This window comes from Biomphalaria glabrata, chromosome 8 (genome assembly GCF_947242115.1).
Source record: "Biomphalaria glabrata chromosome 8, xgBioGlab47.1, whole genome shotgun sequence".
Classification (NCBI taxonomy): domain Eukaryota; kingdom Metazoa; phylum Mollusca; class Gastropoda; family Planorbidae; genus Biomphalaria; species Biomphalaria glabrata.
Window position 1 is genome coordinate 16,176,567 of NC_074718.1, and position 16,641 is coordinate 16,193,207.

At 34.8% G+C, this 16,641-nt stretch overlaps 1 protein-coding gene across 3 annotated transcripts in view; it reads left to right on the forward strand.

Moving 5' to 3' along the window:
- The window catches only part of LOC106060051 (coiled-coil domain-containing protein 158-like), a 33,374-nt gene that overhangs the window by 14,353 nt on the left and 2,380 nt on the right, over nt 1-16,641 (forward strand). For all 3 annotated transcript variants that reach the window (XM_056038829.1, XM_056038827.1, XM_056038828.1), the window contains 13 exons: nt 76-273; nt 759-952; nt 2,229-2,505; nt 5,785-5,979; nt 9,428-9,602; nt 10,065-10,130; nt 10,822-10,934; nt 11,016-11,174; nt 11,616-11,699; nt 12,199-12,384; nt 13,137-13,309; nt 13,515-13,615; nt 16,455-16,562. In XM_056038829.1, coding sequence (XP_055894804.1) covers nt 76-273; nt 759-952; nt 2,229-2,505; nt 5,785-5,979; nt 9,428-9,602; nt 10,065-10,130; nt 10,822-10,934; nt 11,016-11,174; nt 11,616-11,699; nt 12,199-12,384; nt 13,137-13,309; nt 13,515-13,615; nt 16,455-16,562 — 2,029 coding nt within the window. The remainder of the gene's footprint in view (nt 1-75; nt 274-758; nt 953-2,228; nt 2,506-5,784; nt 5,980-9,427; nt 9,603-10,064; nt 10,131-10,821; nt 10,935-11,015; nt 11,175-11,615; nt 11,700-12,198; nt 12,385-13,136; nt 13,310-13,514; nt 13,616-16,454; nt 16,563-16,641) is intronic.

Consider the following 16,641-nt stretch of genomic DNA (forward strand, 5'->3'; position numbering starts at 1 on the left):
CTGGGTTATCCATTGGGTAATGATGTACTCATGTCCTGGGTTAGAACATAACTTAAGAATCAATAATTTTTGTAGAATCTGGTGGCTCAGTTGGAAGGTGACCTAGATACTGAGAGAGATCGCATACAACAGCAGCGGCAAAGAGAAGAGGAGCTACGGTCTGACCTGATGAGCCTGGAGTTGCAGGTCTCCAACAAACAAGGAGACATTGACAGACTGGAGAGAACACTGGACATGGTCAAGCAGGAGTATAGCTTACAGGTATTGGAAAAGGTAAGCTACTCAGGCAGAAAAAAAAAGCAGTTTAAATAAATAGAAGTAAAGTTTCATTTAACTATATTGAACTATTTTTGGTGTCTAAAGAACAAAAAATGCTATTCAGTTTCTTTAAGTTGAAACCATTTGGTTTAAACTGAACACTGAAGTGTAAACTTCTTGTCTTATTTCTTTCTTCCTTTTCAAATTTCAGACTTTCAGGATCAGCTTCAGTTTTTCAATGTATTTTTCTATCAAATTTTTAAGTTTTTTAAAAATAGAAAATGAGCTCACTTTTGTTTTATTTTTGTAAAAAGTAAAAGAATTTTTATAAGTCTTTCAACAATTTTATCTAAGTTTTTAAAACATTTTTCACTTAAATTACTTTCAATTTAATTATTAAATGAAGATTTGAAAGACTTGAGGGGCTTTATTTCTTGTCATGCAGACAAGTTTATCCTTGAAGTATCTGTTTTAGATTTTCATTTTTTCCCCCCTCCCAGCAAAACCTTTTGTCTACAACAGAGAAACTAGAGAGAGAACAGTACATAGACCAAATCAAACACTTGTCTTCCCAACTGGCAACTATGACAGAGAAATTCAACAAGTCTACAATGGAGCTTCAGACTTCATATAATGATATTGAGAGGCTGAAGTCTGATGCATCTAGTCTGACAAGGAAATTTGAAAAGTCCAGGTTGTCATTTTATTCATATAAAATTTAGGCTCTATTTTTGTTTCACAATTTAAAACAATAAAAACTGCCATTAAAAATGACTTTTAACTTGTAAAGTACAAATTTGGTACAAATGAATTTCTCCCACTTCCAATTCTTGGATCAAGCTGAAACTATGCACAATTATTCGTTATTCCTAATAACACATGAAACAATAATAAAAAATTGAACTATTATTTTATAAATTAGTGTTAATTAATTGTATTTTTTTTTACTAGCTAAGGGGAGATAAGTCTTGTGTAGAGAATTATATCATCCCCTAAAAAATATGAAAGTAACATTCACCTCACCGTCACCTAAACCTTAATCTGTTGGATAAATGTGGTACTACACAAGATTTGTTGATTGTCCTTTTCCATTCCTTTCTGTTTTTTCGCCTTGGATAGAACCTCTTTCAATGGCAGGCCCATCCATGCTTTTATGTTGTCTGCCTCTTCTTCTTTTTCCCAGAATTGTTCCCTTAAGGAAGATCTTTGCATGCCCTGAAGACCTTGTAATATGGCCATAGAGTTTTAGTTTGCATTTTTTGACAGTAGTTAGCAGGTCATCCTGGGGTCTAATTGCTGTAATAACCCTGTCTCTAATCTCTTCGTTTGTGATGTGGTCTTAAAAAAGTAACATTAGATAACTATAAAACCTTCTATTTTTATAAGCTGTTGTCTAGCTCAGTGGCTAGTATGTTGGTCTTACTTCAATGAAGCTTGAGCTTTTGAGACTGAGTCAATTTGTGCAACTTTTGTTTTATTGCTTATGAAAAGCCAGCACAGAAATTTTCTCCCAGATTTCCCCTCCTTTCCCCTTTTCAAATGGTCCACATGAGTGATTGGACTATGGCCGTTAAGTAGCAAGCTAAAAGCATGAATATGCGCTAAACAAAAACAATAGTTAAAAATCTTTCCAATCGTACCAATTTATTATTGTTATTCTAGATCACAAATTTAACCACAAGATTGAGTCAAAATAATTCATACAATTACACTTAATATAAGCATTGTTTTTTAAAAAGTATTTTTATATGTTTTATTCTTTACATATTGACAAATGGGATAGTCTAGTGATAGGTATAATAAGAAATTAGTTTTTGAATTGGTAAAAATATTTTTCTTGATACTTTTTTTGATGATTATCATTAGTGAATGAATGGTTAGCTCCCTCTACCTAGCCATATAGTAAGCAGTTACAGAACTTTGGGTCACTTATTTGAAACAATTTGCTCCTACAACATTCTTCAATTTAGATCCCAGGCTGAAAAAGCTGAAGAAGAAAAAGCAGAACTGGCCATGCTGTTAAATGAGAAAACTGACCAGATGGACAGAGTGGCCAGGGATAAGGTTGACCAGGCTGAAAGACTTTTGAGAGACAAAGACCAGTATGTCAAGTTAGTAGACCAAAGGTCAGAAGAAGTGAGTCAACTGAAACTGAGTCTTGAGACAATGAAAGTCCAGCTGGAGGAGAAAGAGAAGGTTTTAGATACACTTAGACAGCAGTCCAGTAGTATAGCCCAGTTGATGGAGGTAAACTATAATTTGAGTCATTTTTCTAGGAAAATTGGTATGGTTGAATTTTGATAGTATTTCTATGATATATTTCTTATAACTTTAAAATCCAAGTGAATGAAAACAAGAGTTTGAAGTATTCTAGTTTTAATTCTGCATGTCAGGACTTTAGTTAAGTAATTAGATATTTTAATTGTCCAGGTAGCTAAGTATAATTTCAATTACAATGTCTGTGTGTATTTGAGAATAATTATGTTTCTTTTTGTTTTATAATTATATTAGTCTCTAGGTTCATTTTAACATACACATCATACACATACAGTCGTACATAGAGTAATAAACTATGTGATGATGATTTTAAAAGAAAAAATTAATTTTATATTATAATATTTATACAATAATATTAAAATGAATAATGTGAATGATAAGTCATACAATTAAAACGTGAAGATAATAAATCATAATTACATTCATACTTAAATAATATTATTATAATAAGCACCTTTGACACACAATTGACATTGACTTCAACTGGTCCACAATTTGTACCAAAGATTCATCTCTGTAGAAACTGCCAATAAACATCAACTTTGATTGCATCAATCAAGGACTTTCATGAAATTCTGTACATCAGTACTGCCAATGAGGATGACTAGGCTGACAATGGTGACTCTGGTATCAACTAAGTAAACCCAACGTTTAAATGGGTAACTCCAATAATGAAACCCTATAGAAATTAATGGCAGAAACTCTAATATCTAATCTAAAACTATTACTGGATTAGAGACTTCCTACAAGAGCGTACAATAAGAACAAGGATGTACGGAGAAGTCTCAGGGGAAATGACCCTCGAGCACGGCCTCCCCCAGGGCTCTGTCCTGTCATGCGCCCTTTTCACGGCCTTCATAAATGACCTACCGGCTCAGCTAAAATGCCAAAAGCTGCTATATGCTGATGATATTGTCCTTTGGAAATCCGGAAGGAGCGCAACCTCTATACAAAAAGTGCTACAAGAAGACCTCCATACGCTCTGCTCATACACACAAAAATGGAGGCTAGAAATAAACACCTCCAAGACGGTCTATTCTCTGTTCACGCTTGGGACTGGCATTCTCGGGCAACCTTTCCAGCTCTCCCTCAACGGAGTGGCTCTCAGCATGGAAAAGCTACCCAAGTACCTTGGTGTAACTTTAGATCGCAAACTAAAAATGTGTGAGCACATCCAGGATGTTGTAAGAAAGGCCTCAGGGAAACTTTGCATTGTGCGGAAGCTGGCATCCACGAAGTGGGGAGCCCGAGCAGACATGCTCCGATCCCTGTATTTAGGAGCAGTTCGATCACAGATAGACTACAGCCTACCTGTGCAAATTTATGGCTCTAGGACTGCTCTTGAACAACTTGATAAAATACAGTCCCAAGCACTAAGATTTGTCTGTGGAACCTTTAGGACAAGTCCAGTGAATGCGGCTGAAATAATGGCTAATATAGCTCCACTAACCCTTAGGAGGGAAAGGTCAGTACTGACCTGCTATGAGCGGTATAAAAGGCTGGATGAATACCTCCCAGCTAGAAAAAAGTGGATGGTTGGAGATGCAGAAGACGTATCCAGATGCAGTCTTTTATGCATCATGCCACTAGACTATCTGATGAAGCTGGCCTCTCCACCAACCGACAAAACATTCAACGCTTTCATCCCCTTCCCCCTTGGTGTCGCCCAACAACCCCAGACATACGCTTGAAATTAGTAGACCCTAATGCCACTAAACAAAGCCGTTCATCTAATGACCTTCAAATCCTAGCTCTGGAGACCATTAATACCTTCAAGCCCAGTGCTATTTTTGCATACACTGATGGATCGGCATCAATAGATTCTGGAAGAGCAGGCTATGGAGCCTACATCGACTTTCTTGGCTCTCACACAGTCAAAATCTTTGGACCATGTGGTAGTGTTTGCAGTTTTGATGCAGAGACCATGGCAGTCTGTGAAGCCTTAAAAGTCATTGACTCTCAACTCGGCGAGGGACATTTGAGGGCAACACAGATTGTTGTGGTCACTGACTCAAAATCTGTACTACATGCTTTGCAAAGCCCCGGTCCATGGCCCCCCAATATCAACACTGTCATCATGGCTTCACATAACATCAAACAACGCTATGGCACCCCTGTAATAATGCAGTGGGTACCGAGTCACATAGGTGTGACTGGCAACACAATCGCAGACTCTTTGGCCCACAAGGGAGGGCAAATTCCACCCACTGATCAGGCTGTAAGCTTTCATCAAGCCCTGGCTATAATACAAAAAACAGAAATGGAAAAGTGGTTTGAGTGCTGGGACAAAGCCCAAAAAGGCTGTGGAGTCTGGGAGCACATGAGGCGCCCTGACCGCACTTCCCCGTGGTGGAGGCTATCCAGGCCTGAGCAAGCTATTATAGCACAGTGCTTGACAGGCCACTGTCCTGTTGGCTCATATTTCTCGCGGCTATGGCCAAATTTCGATTCACTGTGCCCTCGCTGCGGGGAAGAAGAGGAAACCGTGCCTCATATTCTGTTTGACTGCCCCAGACTTGCTGATCTCCGTCTCGACAGGTCTGGGAAACCCAAAATTCTCGACCTGTATGGCGACATTCATGCACTACGCTTTTGCAAGAGAGGATTTGAGCCTCTCAAGCCCTCACTCTAATGGAGTTTGATGATGATGATGATGAATCTAAAACTAAAAATAGAACTAATCTGCTAAAGTATATTCTAGCAATAAAAAATAAAACTCACCCTAAACAGGGGTCAAAGTGTCCTACCCAGAACAGATTTAAGGCAATATCGCTAAGGCTGTCCAGTAAAACCAAGAATTATTCAGGACCAAAAGAAGTACAGCTTGTCTATCAAACTCAAAATGTTGAAATGCAATACAAACAAAGTGTTAACAAATGATGTCACACTAAATCCTGACAAAGCGACAAGGAATAGTAATAGTAAATTCCAATTGAAAAATGACATAGTTAAAACTAGAAGAAAGCAGCGCGCTTTGAATAAGACTATACTTCATTGATCCTTATGGGAATTTGTTGTGATTACTGCATAGAACGAAGAGTTTGTCTCAATTAGTGCACATTTTTTCAATGTACAATTAAACTCTATACAAATTTAACTGAGACAGCATACCATTGTACCTTGTGATTCAGTTCTAATAGTGCATAGTGTATTTAATACAAGTGTACTATGCATTTCTGTTGTAAAAGTGCATACAAGCTTGCCATCAATTCCTGTGCTAATTGTGTAGTTTTGTTATTGTTCCTTTAGATTCATACCAAGGCCAGTGACAGTGTGAGAGAAGAGAAAGAGAAGCTTGCTGCCACTGCTGCAGAGAAAGAGCTCCTACTACATGATATGAGAATGACTGTGGAGTCACTGACCAATCAGATGAAAACACAAGATGACAGAGTGAAAGGACTGGAGGAAGAAAATTTAAAAGTTAACAAAAATCTTCAGCAGAAGGTCGGTATGATTAGTATTGTAATTATTATGTGACCAACAAACTAATATTCATTCTCTGGCACTGCCAGGGTCGAGCTTCGTTAGAGAGAAACAAAATTCATTGTAGTCAATTATTATTATTGTTGTTATTATTATTATTATTATTATTATTGTTAGATCTAGACAACTAGATCTAATTCCACCACAAACATTTCTCTCCATAATTATTTTCCATGTTTTGACGGAATTATTAATTTTGTCATATGTAATTCACTAACCTGTTCTAATTAAACTTTAATAACATTTTTGTTTGTTGTCAGAAAATGTTACATTTGGAATAGAATTAAAGGAGAATACACACCCTTTTTAGGTAAAACAAATTGATGTTTATAAACCAAAATAAAAGTTTATTTTGGATAATGGAATTAAAAATTATACCAACTGTGGACAAGCCTCTTTAGAACTAGATGTGTACTATATCTAGACTATATTTCATGACCCAAATTGAACTAAAAGTATTTTTTTATGATAATTATTCATATTTTTACAAAACCTAATGTAGAACATAGATAAAATATTTAAATTAATTGTCTAAACTATACTATCCCATGTCAACACTGTGAAAAATTAATATATTAAAAAAGAGCTTTTTGTTAGCCCCCGCTCTTTAAAATATAGTTTTTGGTAAACCACATTGACAATAAACAGAATCCATATTTTCCAAAGAAAAGCTATTCAAGATTAAATTATAAACATTTAAAAACATTTTGGGAGGAAAAAAACAAAACTGACTTTTTTTTAGCCTCAATGATAATGTCATCAATTTGGCTGCAGAATGGGTTAAAGTCAATGATGGTATTGTTGATTAAGAGAGAAAGAGTTAATGTTGCTTAAAATTAATGATACTTCGGAGAAACTAAAATGTACACTAAAAAATGAGCAACTAGCATTCAAGCTGTCAGATATCGTCAGGGCCGGTCCTAGCAATTGCGGGGCCCTATGCGAAACGGATTGCGCTGGGCCTATTCTTGGTAGGGATAAGGATAATAAGTGAAATTTAAGATTTTGTATTAAAAAATAAATTGGTCTTTGCATTTTATACATTCTTAACTAAGTACAAAATCACGACCAAATTAACTTTACTTTACGAGCCTTGTGTGTAACGAAGTCATACAGTAGATCATCAAAATTCTGTTTCCTACATAGATCACGCTCAATAGCAAGAATTGCCACATTGTTCAATCTCTCTTTGTGAATTGTTGACCTTAAGTAATTCTTGATTAGTTTAAGATGCGAGAAACTTCTTTCACAAGATGCCACAGTTACAGTTCAAATCTCAGCTGTAAGAAGTAAATTGCAGTGGTCACAATTCTGTTGAAGCATTTTATCCTGTAGCAATCAACAGCTTTTTGATGTGTGAAGTTTTCCACCGATTTATCATACTGCCTTTTCCTTTGACTTTTGGCTGGAAAGATTGCAACAACATCCATGTTTCCAGCCAACTTCTTTTCGCTGTCACAAGAAGAAACAACAGGAAGAAACTTAAAACGTTCATACACAACCAAAAATTTTTTTCACATTAACCCTTATCTGAGAGATACCGATAACATCTGCTCGTTGTGACTTAAGTCTGGAGTACAATCCAATATCACTGCATTCTTGATGTCTCGAAGGATAGAATTCACAACAGCATCAGCTACTACAGTAATAAGTTAGTTTTGAATCTTCTTTACCTAGTAATGATCATGAATTTCTGCATCGGTTACACGTCGAAGATGTTCTCCCATTACTGGATCAAACTTTGTGAGTAATTCTACTAGACCAGGAAATGCCCATTACTTGGCTCTTTAAGTCTTTCAATGGTCCCTCTGAAAGCTAAATTGCGCTTTGCTAGAAATCATACAATTGCAACTAGTCCAACATTTAGTTTCAGACTAAAGCATCTCCTGGTGAACTTTGTCAATGCCTGTTTTTTTTTACTTAGTCTTGCTCCAGCTTCACAGCAACTGGACATGGCGTCTAAATGCCTTTGCAATTTTTCATGCTCTGCTGGCCTTGTGGTACAGCTTTGCCACTGGTCAAATCCTTCATTTAAAAAGGAACTTTTTTGTTTTTCCAGTAGACGACAGTAGAAACAATAGATCTTGTTTGCTGACACAGAATATATCAGCCAAGGACGCAAAACACTTTCACCATTACTCAGGTTTGGTTTGCAATGCACTTAAGAGAAATGTCTACCATCCTTATTTTTCGGAAAATTCTCCAAAGTAATCTCAGGTGGACCTTTTTGTAATAAATTGTCAATACAAGATCTTTCCATTTTTTCTAGACACATGGCAGGATAATCCAGATTTCTCAATGAATCAACCACATTTAGCTCATTATCTATAACTACATGTTGATCAGTTATTACATTATTGCCTTCATTTCTTAGGACATGTTGATCAGTTGTTTGTGTTACATCATTTTCTTCTTCTCTTTCGACATTCACCACTGCAGTTTTTGCATTCTTCATAGACTCTGTTTCAGCTGTCTCACTAGAGGTGATTATGTTCTCATTTTCGGGTTTTGATCGTTTTCAAAACATATTCTAGTTCTATTGGAACTTTCGTTTCGGTTAAAATTCTCTCTCTGTGATGTCATGAAAGTGTTCAATCTTTGTTAAGGCATAATTTGTATCTTTGTAACAGAAAATTACATAACAGGATGTGAATTTGAGGTGAAATTCAGACATTTCACAAAATTGTACTAAAAACTATAAAAATGAAATCAACATTTTTATGAAAATTAATACATCTTCTTAATGAATTGAAGAATATCTTCAAGTAGGCAACCAATGAAAAAAACAAATGATTCTCTTTTTTTTTTTTCTTTTTGTAAAACATTGATAGAGGTTTTTGTGTGGGAAACGCAATGACCAATCAAATTCACATATCTCATGACTATTAGAGTTGGTGTTTGTCTTAAAATAGTTTACTTTGGAAGCTTTCTAGTTTATATCCAAGCCACTAGGTCCCATGGAAATTAAATTGTTCATTGATTTAGGATTGTTATTGCTGGTTGTTGTCTTGTAGCACCAAACTTCTGGTCGACAACTAAACTGTTATAGGCATACTATATCTTATCTAATAAAACTTCAAATAACTTGAATAACTTCCTTTTGTGAACAAACGAAATAAAACTTTGATTATAATATAGACAAAATCAAGTTGATATGAGATAAAATAAAAATACTACACTTTAGTAATAATATTTTTTGACAGAATCTAACTCACTACAATAACACAACCTAGCAGTCTCACATTCTGGAGTTGTCTCCTCTAACCAAATGACGTCAAAGCCACTTCTGTTGCATCATTCACAACCAATCACTAAACTCTTCCCACCATCACCATAGTAACCCACACATACACTCCATAACAAGGACTCAGAATAATTTTCCCTTCTTTCCGCTCCATGTTTTGACTAGAGCCAGGAATTGGATGCATGCCAAGAAGAAAAGAAAACATTGCTAAGTGAACTGACTCAAGTGAAAGCTGACCTTGAAGCTCTAACTATCAAAAAAGATGCTTTGAAAAAGGAAGTCATTAAAGCCAAGACTCTTCATACAAAAGAAATAGCAAAACTTCAGACAAAATTGAAAGGTGAACAAGAAAATCACATAGTTTTCTCTAATAGTTTGTTTCTGAAAGATGCAATTTAAATTCTTTTTGAAAACTATTGAAAAACATAAAATAAGTTTCACAAAATACGACAAAATTAAAATCAAATTTAAAGTAAGGTTTAAATTTAATATAAAATTGTGTAAATATATTTCATTTTTTTATCCTTTTATTTTCCATATGGTTAAATGATTTTTTGACGAAATCTAAAAAAAAATACAATTTATCAGATATTTTTAGCAAAATAAAAAATTAAATAACAAAAAACAACTATGACAAATATTGATGATCTTTATTACAAGTACCTTATAAAATAAGTAGAAAAGCACTTTGTAAATTGAAAATTAATTATGACAGTTACTATGGCAAGACATAACATTTCATATATCGAATCATAAGCTGGTAAACATATACTTATTTTTGTTTCTCTAATGTTCTGTTTAGAGTCTGAGCAAGAGAAAAGAATGTCTGCCAAAGCTTTGAGGAGTAAAGATATCATAGATAATAAAGGTAAGAAGACAGTAATATAGAATGACATTCACATAATAAACAAAGGCAGACATTGACAAAATAAAGGCAGACATTGACAAAATAAGGGCAGACATTGACAAAATAAAGGCACACATTGACAAAATAAAGGCAGATATTGACAAAATAAAGGCAGACATTGACAAAATAAAGGCAGACATTGACAAAATAAAGGCACACATTGACAAAATAAAGGCACACATTGACAAAATAAATGCAGACATTGACAAAATAAAGGCAGACATTGACAAAATAAAGGCAGACATTGACAAAATAAAGGCAGACATTGACAAAATAAAGGCAGACATTGACAAAATAAAGGCAGACATTGACAAAATAAAGGTACACATTGACAAAATAAATGCAGACATTGACAAAATAAAGGCAGACATTGACAAAATAAAGGCAGACATTGACAAAATAAAGGCAGACATTGACAAAATAAATGCAAACATTGACAAAACAAAGGCAGACATTGACAAAACAAAGGCAGACATTGACAAAATAAAGGCAGACATTGACAAAATAAAGGCAGACATTGATATTGAAAACAAAGACACATTAGCTATAAAGGTCAGCTTTACTGGCTTTGTAAGATTCTATTTCATCAGGATAACTAAATTCAGAACTAACCATTATTTTTTTAATTTTTTCTTTCAACAACCCATCACAGCTGTTCGTTATGCTGACAAGATTCAGAAAGAGATGACAGTCAAGAGAAGTGAACTGGATCAGCTGACCACTAAGTTACACAGAATGGAAGAAAAACTTGAGACAGTCTCCAGAGTAGGTGATCATTTGGACATCATATTTTACTCCAACCCTCACAGACTTTTGTGTTTTAAAATGGACTTTTTTTTTTACTAGGAGAAATCTTTGGTAGAGAAAGACAAGGACAGTCTAAAGAAAAGTTTGGCCAAATCTTTACTTCACTCACAAGAGCTCTCCAACAAAGTGGAGTCTGTGATGGCACAAAATGGGGATTTGTTGGCTCAGCTATCTCTCATGGAGAAAGACTTTGAACTGGTCAGTAGAGTCTTTGACTGTTGTATTTGATTTTATTTATTATGATTGATATAAGCTGTTATAATGGTCATCACACTTGATATGGTCCCAGCTTAAGATCCTGATTACCTCTAAATGGAAAAAAAAAAGTTTTTGTCGTTCTAGTTCACATTCTTTTAAAGCTCATCAGATTTTGACAAAGTTACGAAATAAGAGATTGGCATCAGGGTCTGGTAGCAGTCTGCACATTGGCACTTACCAGTCATCGTCACTTTTACTTGTCTATTTGATTTAATACTGATGTTCACTTTTCATATTTTTATCAAGCACTAGATGAAAGTTGTTTTTTTTTTTTAGCTTTTTAGTAAATAGAAAACAACCATCTTTTTTTTTTTTTGAACCAGCAGTTTATTCTTGACAAATACTTGTCTCTTGAATTAAATGTTTTCATATTTTTCTCAGAGGTCCTCAACATATCAAGCAAAAATGGAAACATTTGAACAAGAGATTGCAAAACTGAAACTCAAACACCAGCTTGATTTGAAAGTAAGTTCATGTAATGGAATGTTGTTTCAATCATTTCTTTCCTTTTTTTAAATTCTTATTTGTAATAAATGTTGTCTTTTTTAAAATAATGATTTGTGTGTTTGTGTGTGTCTTACCAATATGTAAACAAAATAGTCTTGGTTTCACTGCAACTTTTAGCTGCTTGCAACTCTCCTGATAAGCTTAGTGCTGGGGAGTGACTTAAAAAAATATTTTTTTTATGGCAAAAAGGATTTCTTATTACACTTCAATACAACAAAAGTTAAACTGTTAAAAAAATATAGAGGCCCCCACCCCCTCAAGGTGGTGTCAGAGATTTAATGATTTTAATATATCCGAAACAATCTAAGGAATCTTCCTGGCTTATTTTATTAACATAGTTGGTGTTTATTTCTCTATATAACATATATACATACCAACATACACTTGACATTTTCTCTAAATATTAGATATATTAAGTCAATGAATTGAATTGAAACACAAATGTATTTTTGAATAGGAAGTTGAAGGAATGTCTAGGTGCAAAACAGGAAGTTTATCAACAGCTTGTCACAAAAGTTCCTCATTACCATCAAGTGTGTCCTCTGTGAAACAGAAAATGGCCACTTCTGATAGTGGTGATCTAACAGATGCTAGTGAGAGTGATTCCCCCTTAACTAAACACAGTAAAAGAACTTTTTATACAGTGAGTAGCAATCTTTCTATGTCAACTTTTTAATATAAGTAAGTGTACTATCCAAAAATTAAACTGGTAAACATAAAATAAAATAATAGAAAAATCTGACTTTTGCTGCAATTTTTTAAAAATCTTGTGTTAATAATAGTTGAGGCATGTTGACCAACTGGTGAAGTGCTTGACTTCTGAATTAAGGGGCTTCAAATCTGGGTATTGGTGAAGACTTTGAACTTTGACATTTTTAGGATACCCCCAAGTCTACCCAACTCTAATGGGTACTTGACAGACATTGTGAAAGTAAAGGCTGTTGGTCTTACTTACTCATATAGAAACAGTAATCTTAAATTTATTTGTCCCCATAGATCACAATCTCTAAAAGGGAAACCTTTTACCTTTACCTTTAATAATAGAAAAATTAACATCTACCTAGTTCTTCTTCTAACAAAAAAAAAAAAACCCTTTTTTTTTCTATTATTACTTGATAGTATTAGTTTTCTAAGATCTGATAGTTCATCTTCGATGGAAATCATCTTTATTTGGGCACAATTACTTATTCTTGTACAAACTCGAAATATCAACTGAACAGACACCAATAGAAAACACTCCCAGAGTTCAATAATTAATAATAATTAAGTAATAGTCCTACAATAATTTTTATCTAAAACTAAAAAAATAAAAAAAATCATTTTGACACTTTCACAGCTCCAGTAACTCCAAGCACTACTTTGTATTAACATGTCTGTCTTATATTTCTTTGGCAGACCAAAACTAAAAACACTTTTGAGGTTGGAAAAGATTTAAAGTTACTGTTGGGAGAAATGAAAACATTAGTTTCAGAGAGTCGAGAAGCTGCAGCAGAATATCTCCCCAGAGACAAAACAGAAAAGTCCAGAAGGAACAAAATGAATGCAGCTTTGCACTCTCAAAATTTAAGGTGCTAAGTGAAATTATTTAGGAATAAAAATGCTGGATAACTTAACTTAAGGAATTGCAAAGATTTAGATATTTTAAAATTATGCCAATTTTAACATTTTATTATATTTAACTCTAGCCCAACTGTTAATTAACTTAAGGAATTGCAAAGATTTAGATATTTTAAAATTATGCCAATTTTAACATTTTATTATATTTAACTCTAGCCCAACTGTTAACCTCATATCAAACACAGAGAAGTCTAAGATGTCACCTGCAAGGTCATTGACCTCCCTTGCTGATTTGTCAGATGGATTGGCTTATAAAGGTTTGTAATTTTGTACATTTTAGTTTTACATCTTTCTATTTATAAATCTCAATGTTTGATCTCATGATGTAATTCAGTATTCATAATTTACATAATAATATATGAAGCTTCTTCTTCATTCTCATTTTTCATGTCGGAGGGTATAGATGAGTAATCCTATATCTGAGATGAACCGCCCAGTGGATTCACGATCAGCAGTTCTTCATATAAGAGGTTTTCGAGCCAGAGTCTTGTTCAGGCTTCTTGATAGAATTTGCAGTTTTGAAGGACATGGTCAGCATTCAAGTTTTGCTAGTCCTGACTATAAGCTTCTGGAACATATGTTGTCTCATTCTGGTGGGTCTGGTTCTGAGACGAAAAATTATGTGTTGGTCATGTCAGGACAGCTGTCATTGCTTGTATAATTGAGCTGGTCCAATTCTCATTTATTCTACTCTCTTATCATTTTCATTTCTTCTGGGTAGAGTGGAATTTTCATTTGTTTGTTCATTCTGCCATCTTTGGTTAGTATGTCTGCTTTTTCTTTACCTTCTATTTCAATGTGAGCTGGGATCCATTGAAGAACAGTTTCCTTGCTTTTGTTGTTGAGGTTGACAAGAGCTGGCCTGAGTTGCTTTATATAGGAAGTATCTGAATTTTTCTGTTGTATTTTTTTAAGGACTGTTTTAGCATTGGTCAGAATGACAATTTAGCTGTTTGGTGTACTTAGGTAGGTTATGAAGCTTATGACAGAAAGTATTCACCCAATCCAAGATGAGAGCTCTATTTATATAATAGTAATAATAGTTTATATATGTGCAGTTTCTTAACTTATCTTATATTAAATAGACGTAATTTCAAAAAAGAAGATGATTACATCCTATGCGTCATACATCTAGTCATGCATATTAACCAATGACCTAAATTCTGCCAAGTAACTGGTTTTCCTGGCTAGCTCAGGCAACCCATTCCATGTTCTAATAGCACTAGGGAAGAAAGAGCATTTGTACTAATTGGCATATGGAATGAGGAATGTGCCTTTATCTTTGTGTCTTTCTGAGTATTTTATTAAATTTTGTTTTTGTAGTTTACAGACACAATGTAGGCTTAATGGATATGATAATATAACATGGGCATAGCCAGGATTTTTTTTTCAGGGGTTATTTTTTCTCCCCCCCCCCCCCCCCCCCCCCGGCCCCCCAAAAAAGTGTCTGTTTGCGTACGTGCGTGTGTGTACATAATTAATCTTTATTACATTCTGACCCTTCATTCTTTCAGAAGACTTTATTGTACAATAGAATAAGATCTTCCTGGAGTTAGTGGGAAAATTGTAGACTCTCCAACCTTGCCAGCAAAGGGTCTGGGGGAGGGTTAAGACTTTACCTAACAGGGTTCGGGGCGGAGCTCTGCCACCAAGCACTATCTTCGGTATTGAAAGCCAACAAAATGCATATTCTGAGGCATCTACAGTGCATTATCCTGTATTAAAAAGTTTTATTTCAAAAACCTAATCTGCTATTCTTACTTACTTAGATCCTCAGGCGCATTGGGCGGCAAGCTGCTTCCACAATAATCTTTCACTGGCAATGTCTGCAGCCTCTTCCCACCTGCTCTGAGGTCCTCCATGGAAGTGTGGCACCAAATTATACTAGGATGTCCCTGTTTGCGCTTTCCTTGTAATGGCATCCATGTCATCGCAACTCTTATTATGCATAATTCATTTTGTCGGAGAACATGTCCCGCAAACGTCATGCGACACTCTGTCACAACCTTACAAAGGGGTTGACTCCCAGTTTGGCTTAGGATTTCCTTGATTGAGACCTGATCTCTATAACTGACTCCTAAAATCTGTCTTAGCCATCTTTATTGTTAAGCAACTGAGTTGGATACTACTTGTTAAATAACTGAGTTGGATACTACTTGTTAAATAACTGAGTGGGATACTACTTGTTAAGTAACTGAGTGGGATACTACTTGTTAAATAACTGAGTGGGATACTACTTGTTAAGTAACTGAGTGGGATACTACTTGTTAAGTAACTGAGTGGGATACTACTTGTTAAATAACTGAGTGGGATACTACTTGTTAAGTAACTGAGTGGGATACTACTTGTTAAGTAACTGAGTGGGATACTACTTGTTAAATAACTGAGTGGGATACTACTTGTTAAATAACTGAGTTGGATACTACTTGTTAAATAACTGAGTGGGATACTACTTGTTAAGTAACTAAGTGGGATACTACTTGTTAAGTAACTGAGTGGGATACTACTTGTTAAGTAACTGAGTGGGATACTACTTGTTAAATAACTGAGTGGGATACTACTTGTTAAGTAACTGAGTGGGATACTACTTGTTAAGTAACTGAGTGGGATACTACTTGTTAAGTAACTGAGTGGGATACTACTTGTTAAGTAACTGAGTGGGATACTACTTGTTAAGTAACTGAGTGGGATACTACTTGTTAAGTAACTGAGTGGGATACTACTTGTTAAATAACTGAGTGGGATACTACTTGTTAAGTAACTGAGTGGGATACTACTTGTTAAGTAACTGAGTGGGATACTACTTGTTAAATAACTGAGTTGGATACTACTTGTTAAGTAACTGAGTGGGATACTACTTGTTAAGCAACTGTCAGCTATTTTGCTTCACCCCCATCTCCTATTATAGAAAACAGTTCCATAGAACTCTATTTCTGAGCAACATGTAAAGGCCAGGAGTTTGACTGGTTATCATAGTATTTTAGATGCATGCCATATTGACTCATTTTATAGGTATTCATTATCAGTTTCAACAATAACAACATAAACACTGATACTTAAATTAGTTATGCAGTCAATTTTTTTTTTTATTTTTAGGGGCAGGAAACTTCCTTGTATCAGATACTCAAGAGCTATGCAGACGGCTGGAAGAGAAAATTGAAAACCTAACAAAGATGGGTGGAAACTTGATTAAAGAAAACCAAGGTAATATTTCAGATTATTCCACAGATTTTATTGTCCACAGCATGTTCTAACAGTTGATGGGCTAGTAAAACTATCTAAA